The 11,516-nt window shown below is 32.6% G+C and overlaps 2 protein-coding genes across 2 annotated transcripts in view; both read left to right on the forward strand.

Annotated features, from left to right (window-relative positions):
• Window positions 1–3,029, forward strand: part of LOC132703473 (uncharacterized) — a 61,405-nt gene extending 58,376 nt beyond the window's left edge. The window contains exons 8-10 of the mRNA XM_060672745.1: window positions 1,639–1,822; window positions 2,103–2,393; window positions 2,772–3,029. Of these exons, the coding sequence (XP_060528728.1) occupies window positions 1,639–1,822; window positions 2,103–2,393; window positions 2,772–2,803 (507 nt within the window). The 3' untranslated portion in view covers window positions 2,804–3,029. The remainder of the gene's footprint in view (window positions 1–1,638; window positions 1,823–2,102; window positions 2,394–2,771) is intronic.
• Window positions 3,030–6,398: 3,369 nt separating this feature from the next.
• Window positions 6,399–11,350, forward strand: LOC132703314 (uncharacterized). Its single transcript, XM_060672486.1, has 5 exons — window positions 6,399–6,542; window positions 6,602–6,875; window positions 8,207–8,820; window positions 9,286–9,777; window positions 10,979–11,350. The coding sequence occupies exons 1-5, from the start codon at window positions 6,479–6,481 to the stop codon at window positions 11,314–11,316; spliced, it is 1,782 nt and encodes a 593-aa protein (XP_060528469.1). The 5' UTR covers window positions 6,399–6,478; the 3' UTR covers window positions 11,317–11,350.
• Window positions 11,351–11,516: the final 166 nt, after the last annotated feature.

An 11,516-nucleotide genomic window follows, 5' to 3' on the forward strand; every position in this document is an offset into this window, starting at 1 on the left:
GTTAGTTATTTCAGTTACATAGTTTTCGCATACGTTGGTTTTGATTAGTTTAGTTGCGGGTACTTTGAAGTTTAAGAATTTGAAATCTTTTGAAATTTGCTGTGAGAGAGAATTTTAAAAGGTGCTGATATATCAAAACGACGTTTTTAACAATATTTAATTAAGGGTTTAATTTAATTTAAATTTTTATTTTTTTGAATTGAGATTGAAATTTAAAAATTATAAAATTTTGACTGTTACTTTTTTGTGTTAAAATAATAATTTAGAAAATGTATGCAAACAATTTTTTTGGTGTCAATAATGTGTTGTTCCCTAACAACATATGTCTTGCAGTCGTGAAGAACTATTAATATAGAAAAATTTTCTTTTTGAGACTATTCATAAAACTGATTTTTATATACGTACAAAAAACAGAAATAGCAGAATAATAATAGAACAGATCTATCAAACAAATAACGGTTTTTCCATAACATACCTTCGCCGAATTGAATAAGGTCTCCCCATAATTTTGCAGCCATCAAGTGTAAAATATCGAACGTTAACGTTAAATTTCTATTAGCGAAGTACGCGTCGTACCAGACAGTACCATAAATCACGGTACTGGTGTGGTGGTACCTCGCAAGCAATCGCCGGGAAATAATTTGCAACTCCTACGTCAGTATAACAGGAAAGATTTAAGTTATTTAGCAATTAACTTTAAATTTGACTATTTATATTCCCTAGGGTTCGTCTTTTGCTTGTTCTAAGCAATATCTCGTCAGATTTTCACGTACCGTTAACTTTTCAATGCATAGTACCGCTAATGTTATACCGCGCAATTTTTATATAACGGAACACACCCCCTCGTTGACATATGCGTTTTACGAACTTGTGATCGCTGCTGAAAATAGGCATTGCGAAAGTATAGATCACACGTTCGAAACCATCACATTATTACCATATTTACAGTTTACTTTTTCAGTTTTCTTTTAGTTTCTTCTTTCACTTACAATAAAATAAAAATCACTTGAGACACTTTATTTGAACGATAAAGAATAAGGCAGTTTTAGAAGCAAGAAACTATGTCAAATAAGTTTCCATACACTTTCATAAATCGCTATTCAGAACTCCAGCTAGAACCGTTAATTATCAATATTTTATCAAGTGAGCTTGTATCAAATTTCGCTTAAACAAATGAGTTATACTTGTTTATTTTTGACACCACTTCTAAGTCAATGGTTTTCAGCCCTAAATATTGTGAAATTCCAATCGCACTTCGAAAAATCATAGTAGGTTTATGGAGAGAGAAAAAGTCCTTAGAGATATTGATAAAATAATTAAATAATCACATTCAATAGTATGCAATCAATAAATACAAATCCACTGGATCTTATGTGTGGCCACTAGTTTTCTGTTGTGAAAAAAATTATAATTAATTCTAAAACCATCCTAAAAATAATTTAAACCAAAGTGTTGAAAAACTTGAAAGTGTTTCAAACGTTTTTATTTTATTTTTATTACTCTCAATGAGATTGCCGATATTTACTTGAAATACATTTCTCACTAAATGTAAGTGAAAGAAAAACTAAAAGAAAACTGAAAAAGTACTATGTATACGGAGACTTTTTTGACCGACTTTATATTTACTTTCAATTATAGTGCAGGAGCACTGGTACATGTATCAGTTGGTTCTTCGTTTGCGATGGAAGAAAAGATTGCTCAGACGGATCTGATGAAGACTGCAAGTCGTACAAATGCCCCAGTGAAGCTTTCAGGTGCAAATCGTCAGGAAAATGTATATCACGCGCCAACAGGTGCGACGGAGTCAGAGATTGTAATGGAGGTAATGAATAAGATCCTTTTGGTTAATTGGGCAAGGTTGCTGGTACCCGAATTTTGAAAATTGGAACGAAAAAATCAAAATGGATGAGTAGGCCTTTAGTAGAAGAATCGTTCACTAGAAATAATTCCCTTTCCGCGCTCAGTACAAGTTGTGGTGTATATTCTACATAAATAATTTTGTATTTTTTTCTACAAAAGTATTATATTTGACATAGCCAACAATGCTTCCACGTTCAGCTCAAAGTACGATATTCACCAAAGCTTTTTCGTATAACCTTTAGGCGAAGACGAAGTGGATTGTCAAGCTCTTGGAAAAAGGAAATGTCCGCCAGACACATTCCAATGTTCAGACGGAAAGTGTTTGCCCGAATACGAATTCTGTAACGCGATAATTGGCTGCAGCGATGGAAGTGATGAACCAGCACACATATGCAGAGGTAGGGCGAGAAGGAGGATATCGGGCTACTGCCCTCTCAGGTGTGGAAACGGCAGATGTAGATCGACGGCTATAGCGTGCTCTGGAAGAGACGGTTGTGGTGATGGCACTGACGAGAGTCATTGTTCAGTCTGCAGTAAGTATTTGCTACATTTTAGTGCTTCCATGCTTCCAGAAGGCCTGCCCTACAAGTACTGTTGTACTGCGGGCGTCGATTTCTCTCTATAATTAAGACTTTCAATTTCCCCAATGTCTTTGAACTCTCCCCACAAAAAGAGTATTCTTTTGCTCATTGTCTGTAATTGAAATAGACAGTTTTGCCGTTGATCTGAATACCTACATGGTCGAAAGGCGACATTCCTCCAATGTCAAGTGACGCGATAGTTCAGAGATCAGATTATGGAACAGTTATTATGTGCTTGAAATGCAGATAGTAAGCACGGATTTCTGTTCCATCCCTGTTTCTGTTAGGTCAATTAATTAGGTTTTGACAATGATAAAGTTTACCTTTCAGGGTGTCCTATCGCGCAAGGCAGGAGTTTATAGTGTGTAATAACGGGAAGTTATACCATGCCAAAAATTTTGTAAATTTTTTATCGTCTCTCAGCTATAAAGTAGACTAATATTTACGATTAAGCGATAAGCTAGGCCTAGATGTAGTAGGTTTTCATTTAATGCTCAAGATTATTAATGTACGTTATACATAGATTTATTTATTTATTTACACAAATATTATGGTACAAGTACATATAAAAACATTATGTTAGTGACTTAGATATAAATAAAGTGGATTAAAAATATCATGCATTTTTTATTGGTTGAACTGACACTTTTACGAATTTTTGATTGCGAAATATGTGACCATAGACCTTCAATTTAATAATCTGTTATGCCGCAAGTTTTATAAACTACACTTTTGTAACGAGTTTGTTTAGCCACCAGAATCTACCCTCTGAAATCAATGTCCATGTTTAGCCAAAAGGGCATCAGCGGACCTATAAAAGAAATTTTTAAAAGAATAAAATAATTTACATAAATTTATCAATGTACGCATATACAGGGTGAGTCAACGATAAAGTTGAGTATCCCATTGGTTTCTAAAGAAGAAAATGGATTCAAAAGTTATCAACATTCTTAGTATGCACAAATTCCAAATTATTTTAAAGTATACAGGGTGAGTCAAAAAAGCATGATTAAAAAAACATACATTTTTAAAATGAAAACATTTATTTTTAATTTTTGTTTTAATTTCCTTTAGAATTCTTCAACTTTTTATTAATAGTACGCACTTCAGGGTGATCAAAATGAACGAATATATTTGGATTATTTTAAATTGAAAAATTTCTTAAATGACGCACCATATACTTCGTTACTTTTTCTGAACGATCTTACCAATATCTTTAATTATTTATTTTAACTTTTTCAATATTTACCCTTCTTTCTGTCCAAGACTATTGCTTTAACACTAGTTTGACCTTGACAAAGTTACATTGTCAAATTTTTACCTGACAACTAAGTAAATAAATTCATAAAATTTATTATGGAGTCAGTAAATAAAAAAAAAGTATGGATTTTCCTAAAATCTAATTCATTGATAGGATTTGACGAAGAAAAAGCTTTGTTGATAATAAGACTTTACAAGGTGCAGTACCCTAATATACCTTAACTTCTTCAGCAAGTTGAAGCTCCTCCCCATTACCATCGAGAAGTGGGAGAACTTTGTATATATATATATATATATATATATATATATATATATATATATATATATATATATATATATATATATATATATATATATATATATATATATATATATATATATATATATATATATATATATATATATATATATATATATATATCCTAGTAGAAAGGCATATATTTGAACATTTATCGCGACAGAATAATAATTAAAAATAAGATTAATTATCTAGTGGTAGATAATTTATTATGTATTATTTTTTCTGTAAATTTACAATTTGGCCGTTCTTTTCATCCAAATTGGCTGGTCCAGCAAAGTTCTTTCTCCGGTTCGTATTTTAAAATTAATAGTTGGCAAAGTTTTGTCATGGCCAACTAATATTATAGCAATAGTCTTAGACAGAGAGAGAAAACGGCAAAACAGAGTTTAAATATTAATAAAAGTTTTTATATCTTTCAGAAAAAATAATAATACAGATGGTGTGCTATTGAAGAAAACTGAGATTTTTCAATCTAAAATGGTTCCAATATATTCGTTTATTTTAAAAACCATTTAGCATATAATTTAAATTCCGTTACATATACCTTTTACGTCTTTTACTTCGAAAAACACTAATATCAAATATAAGTGACCTACCTTCAAAAATAATGGCGCTATCGTACTTGTTTTGTAAGTGTTTTTTTAGAAAAATTAAAATATTGGAAGCACTGTTATGATTAGGTACGTATTATTATTAATAAAACATATAACGAATTTTAAAAGAAATTTTGAACAAAAGTTAAAAATAGATTGTTCCATTTAAAAAAATCTATATTTTATTCGTCACGCTTTTTTGAGTATAGTTTAAAATCTGAACAATTTTTGTATTTATCATTTTCTCAAAACTTTTGGAAGCAATGAGATAATGATCTTTATTTTACCGTTCACTCACCCTGTTCAAAGACAACTTAAATGCAGACAGACACAAACTGGAATAAAACCGAATCAGTTTGATTTAACCGAAATCTAAAATTTGGGAATATAAAAATTAATACCGACTCAAAGTTGAAAACGTCATTAAACTCTTTATGGATTTGATGATTTCTAATTTGTACAAAAGATCAAGTAATTTACTCTTTGGGAAAAGCGGAATTGATCTTTGTCAGTCTTATTATACATTTTCACCAAATTAATATGTTATATATAAACTGCATCACAATCCCTACAGGTTTATTTCATAATTGCCTTAGTGTATTCTTTGTTTTAAATACAACTGCTCTTGAACTTAGAGAGGTGTAGTGAAATATTGCCAAAGAAGATCAAACCTGAAAGTTTTGATTTTTTATACGATATGATAATTTCTATTTGTTGACGAATTTTTTAATTAATTTATTGATAAAACGAAGTGCATATCCTTAATTTATGAGAAAAGGGAGAAATGGAGGAAAATTGTATTTCATTGTCATTAGCAGTAAACTTTTAAAAATCTCGAAATCAATTCATTTACCTTTTCTAACTAATCCAAGATCGAGAAACGATTAGGGTCCCCTGACTTCTCCCTCGAATGTAAAATAAATGTTCTCATGTTAGGAATTAATAAACATTTGGCTTTCTCTAAGCGTTTGTTGACTGCCATTCCAGACAAGGCAGATATCGTACACATATTTTTTGTAAGGTACTGAATATACGGAGAATTGACTATCCATATATTTCCCTCAAGATTGTTCATGAAAATTTCTCTTAAAAAAAGGTGAAACGCAAGATCTCATTGATGTTCCTGTAGTCTTAGTCTTAAAACAGTCGTCAAAAGACCTAGATCATTGATGACAATTTTTGGAAACTCAATGCACTCAGATGGTGATACGCTTGGCAATACATTTTTAACATCAAGAGAAATCACCAAAGCACTGTCTGCCTAGATATATCAATATTCTTCGAGTAACTGATCACGTCAGTTGGTAACTAAATTTATGTAACTTATTTTATTCTTTTATAGGTCAGATGATGCATAATGCCAATCTTTATAGTATTGTAAAAAACCAAGTGTCTTCGAGGATAGGTTTTCAGTTTATCAACATGTTGCGCTAAAATCTACCGAAACATTCAATCGCTTTAAAACCCGTGACTAAAGTCTTGGCTTGCGACATTGAGTAACCAACCTGACATCTTAAAAAAAGTTAGAGTATGAAAAAAAACCAAAATATATTCAAAATAATAAAACTTTTCACTCAAACAACAAGCAAATAGGATGTAAAGTATAACATGCAATTGAATGAAATCTTTATCCGTTTTACAAATACAAGCGCTAAAGCCTTGACTCTGCTCAGATAGGTTTTGGGTGCATTTTGGTCTGGCAATTATCACATTAACCTTTCGAACTCCGAAGATAGCAATTGTTTGACAGAAAATGCTCTCTCGCATTCTCGAAAAATGCGTAGTTTATCAACGCCTAAAAACATATCCGCATTAGCAATGCTGTAACGTTATTCATTCGTGTTAATTGATTTCGATAAATCAGCTAACTGTTACCTGTGAATATGGCACACTTTAACCTATTCTTTCTATCAGTGATACATCTGGTCAAAATATCCCTTCAGGAAGGTAAATATATATTTTTGGTTAAGTTCAAACTTGTTACACTTCGATTTTTTATTCTTTAGAAAATTACATAGTTCGCACGGATTCGTGTGCCATTCCAAATATCCCAGCGCAGATATCCGAATTTTGGCAGTACCCTTTAAACTCCACCGAGCCAATGAAATGTTCAGTTTACGACGAGCTACTCAGCTATGTTACGAAAGAAAACAACGTTGCCACTCTAAGGTTGAGAACCGACCTCATAGCGGATATTTACGGGTCGGAAAGTGCCTTAAATTGTTGCTATAGCCTTTTGTATCGCAACGGAACGGAAGAAGTGCCAGATGAAGGCGTAGTGTAAGTAAGACTCTTAATCCGATACGGATAGATTCAGCACTGATAATTTTGCCAGATTAGCAGACTCGGTTTACAAGTTTTGATTTTGATCATTTATAGTTTTATATTGTTTGCTAACTAACGTCCTGTTCCAAAATAACGCACCACCTATACTTCAATTACTTGTTCTCATTTAAAATTAATTACCTTATGTCAAGTAAATGTTTTTGTTAGTTATTTACTGTTAGAGTTAAATACTTCGCTTACGTAATATTTCCCAGCTTGATTAGTGTATTGTTCAATATTTAACAACTTCGTTACGCACAGATGAATCGTGTACGCCATTTAAGTAATGATGAATGCGCAAGAGCTTCAAATTTGCTAGAAGAGTAGAGAAGTATGCGTTATGTAGAAAATTTACTGGTGGAAAATAACATGGGAAACGTGGTTCGAGGAGAAAAAGGCTACAAATCAAAGCGATGAACGATTTCTCCTCCAATAGGTATTACGAAACAAAAATTGACTAAGTAATCAACTCAAAACCCCCAGAAATGCAGTCTTCCTGCTTATTGCAGACCATAAATCGCGCAGATTACGATTCCGCTACAGATCATGGACTGTGGAAGTGTAAAAGAGTTTTGTTCATAGATGAAACTTGAGCCAGCCTAAATTCTTCAGTTTTCAAAGAACTGGAGAAATATTTTATGATTTTACTATCTCTCCAATGGTGATCCCTATACGTCTGAGATTTATTAATATAGAATTCTATCTCGAAAACATTATTCAAGACGACATTTCCGCTGGGGGACTACCAGGCAGCCCACACTTAAATCCAATAGAGGACCTTCAGGATGTTTATTTAATATTTCGGCGTCATGCATCCGCTTCAATTAGCCTGCAAGAGCTAGAGCATATTGTTCTCTTGGAATGGAAAAACATTGCTTAAGCAACCATCAAAAGATAATAAAAAGATTGCGTCGAATTCGAGCATTTATAAATTCATAATTTTTTTGTAAATTGAATCTTCTCTTTATTTGTAAATTTAAATAGATTTCTTTAATTTTTAAGTTTATGTACCTGATCGTCAAATCTTGTATACTTTTCCGAACTTTAACTAACAATTAAATAATTTCTGGTTAAACATTGTGTAATTATACCTATTATATTATAATAGGTATAATATAAATAAAGATGGTGCGTTAATTTTGAACAGGAGTCCATTATTTTTCATTACTTTTTGAATTGAAAAATTGGTTAGTCTTTTATTCTCTTATTAAGTTCATTTACGTTAAGTTAGTTAATTAAATTAATTTCTCTGATGAAATGACCCTCCCGCTTACCTGACATTTTAGTACATCTCAATGTATTCCGTTCCGAAAGAAAGTACCTCTGCAGCACCACCTCGTGTGGGTTAAATGCAACCTAGCATACGCACCGACCACTCTGGCATACGAAAATATACATCAAGTTATCACAATCACCGAAGAAGTCGAAAGGAAAGGTAGATCTCTAAAAACAAGAGCGCAACCCATCAGTATTTTATTTGTGGTCCTGGACGGAGTTTCCCGCCTCAACTTCGTAAGGACCATGCCAGAAACCAGGAAATATATTTTAGAAAATAAATTTTACGAATTTAAAGGTTACAATAAAGTGCACGACAATACATTTCCAAATTTTATGGCTTGGTTGAGCGGGATGAATTTGACAGATTCGATTCAGGTCTGCAAACCTAAAGAAGTTGAAGGACTTTCGAACTGTCCTCTAATTTGGAACACGTTTAGACGATCGGGTTACGCGACGGCTTATGCTGAGGATTGGTCATCTATATCAACGTTTAACTATTTAAAGAAAGGGTTCAAGTATCCACCAACAGATTATTACTTTAAACCCTACATTGATGCAACTGATGGGCTATACATTCAGTACCAAGATACAATGCCATTTTGTACTGGACCCGTATCTGCAGGTAAATTAAATCATTTGCTTTACTACTATTTATTAATATTTTTTCTATTAGGCAAGAGGTCGCAATTTTGTTTTTCTAAGTCTTCTACACTTAGTCTTTAATAAAGAATCACAAATAATAACAGTAACTCAAAAGCCGTCGAATTTTAGCTACTATAGTCATACTATAGTTACTATTCAAAAGTTGCTAATATTTAAGACCAAATAAAAAAATATACAAAAATGTTATATATATATGTCCCTCTATATCTGCATTAGCTTGAATTATTATGCAAAAACAATAATATTCTTCTAGGAATAAAATACCATACATTTTGAATAACTGAAGATATTTTTTAACAAACAAGGCCTATACCTTCACAATGTTCGGAGAAATCCTTTATTTGATTTGTATATTTAAAACATTTTTTCCAACTCAAAATTTTGGTGAAAATATGCATGTCATTTTCCATCGTTCCCCTTTAAGGTGAAAGAATATTAAATTTGGCCGAAGATTTTACAAGGACCATGAGAGGGTTGCCGAGTTTCGGTGTATTTTGGATGAACACATTTAGTCACAATAACATGAACACAACTCGAAAAATGGATTCCAGAATGAAACGATTTTTTGAAACGCTCAAAAGCGATGGAGTTTTAGACGAAAACGTTGTGATCTTTTTGAGCGATCACGGCAACAGGTTCGGAAATTTAATCGGAACTCCGAGGGGTTTTTTCGAGGAAAGACTTCCGATGAACTACATATCTCTGCCAACATGGTTTAGAAATAAATTCACAAAAGAGAGCAAGAATTTCCAAGAAAACGCCAACAAACTAACGAGTACCTACGACCTATACGTAACCCTTCAGCACTTAATAGTACTTTCTGGATTAGATTATACCATTAAAACTAGTAGAGCCTGTTCTACTTGTCAGTCACTATTTCAAGAATTGCCTGTCGACAGGGGTTGTCCACATGCAGGTATGGAAGTTGCCGTAGTTACTTTACACAAGATTGAGTGAGTGTCGTATTAAAAGTCCGACAGAACTAACTAAAAGAAATCAATATTTTAAAAATGTTTCTTTAAACTCATCGTTGTTAGATTCACCCGAAACCAATAGCAAATTTAAACAGATATGTAATATTACACGAGTGCTTTTCATGTGCAAAAATAGTTTATTATTCAACAAGTGTGGTATAAACGGAATTTGAGTCACGAATGTATTTGACACGAGCGAAGCGAGTGCTTAATAAACAATTGACTTAAAAATCCAAAAAAACGCTTTACATTCGACCATTAGTTTTTCGAGAAATTTTTTGCAAAACAATGCGACCACATTCACTGATATGGCCGTCAGAATTGACAAACCTCAAAGTTCAAGCTGTGGTGCAAAATCTCGGAAAACAACCGATTGTTCTCAAACCCCTGCGGTAATATGCCGGAAATGTCCGAAGCAGCTCGGATCCACGATAAACGAAACTGATGTAATAAAATAAATACTTACCGCACTCTATAATAAAGTTAACAACATAATGTTGATTGAGACCAATCTGGAATTAACTATGTAAAGTTCACATGAAATTGCAAGGTTGCCACTGGTTACGGGTATATTTGGCAACCTGCATTTCCGAAAATATTTCTATTGGCCACTTTTTCAATTCGGTTTGGTACCTATAAAAACTAAATTACCAAAATATATTTTACACAAACCAAATTCCTTTGATTTTAGCACATTAGTTCGAATTTTACAAAAAGGAAAACTAATGCCTAATTCTGAGAAAACTCATTTTCATATACATTTTTTTTGATAAAATTGGAATAAATGTACAAGAAGGAAATGCTAAAATAAATTTATAAATAGCACTCTGTAGGCAGAACTGAATTCCAAAGAAGCTCATTTTCATGTAACTTCATTTTTTTTTAAACCGAATTAAATGTGCTAGGAAGAAAACACTAAAATCAAGAGATTTGTTTTTCCTATAATATTTCTCTCTGATAACCTACTTTTCAGGTACTTTGTATATATCACCTATAATTGACTAACGGAGTTTTAGTTTCCTTTTAGTTATTCAAAATTTCAAATAGATGCTCGATGTCCATGTGTATTTGAACCATTTCCTAATCTGAAAATTCTTTTCGTAAATTACGGTGCGTGTGGTCGAGCGGTAATTCTAATTGCAGGTATTCCCGAAAAATGGTGTTCGTGTATTGGTCACCTAAAATACGAATTTCTAAGCGCCCAAGATATGAGAGAACTAGAAAAAATTATTCAACATACTATCGATGGACCAATCAAGAATACAATGGAACTGGACCAAATTGTAAAAAGTTCGTACGCCTATAGTATAGAGAACGTGGTTGAAAGTGAACGTAGAAAAAATCCGTTTAGAGGAAACGAAATAGTAAATTATCGATTAGTCAGGTTTGTCACGGACCTATTCAGCCCCTATCAGATCATGCTATCGAAATCCAACTCCAGTGAGTCAACGAGGATCGTCCATATACGAAAAGTTTATTGAGTTGTTTCAATGCACGAAAATTTATTATATGAGACTCACAGACTATAAATGTGTTTCAATTAAATTTAGTTCATTCGTTTACTAACTGGGGGAATGTTGATAGAATGACCCTAAAACAGTCTTTAGTAAATCTAGATTAAACCAATCGTTTAATTTCAATAATCGGGCGAATTCGCAGGTCCCAACGCAAATGCTTTGTG

This window comes from Cylas formicarius, unplaced genomic scaffold (genome assembly GCF_029955315.1).
Source record: "Cylas formicarius isolate icCylForm1 unplaced genomic scaffold, icCylForm1.1 PGA_scaffold_6__28_contigs__length_40554024, whole genome shotgun sequence".
Lineage (NCBI taxonomy): Eukaryota > Metazoa > Arthropoda > Insecta > Coleoptera > Brentidae > Cylas > Cylas formicarius.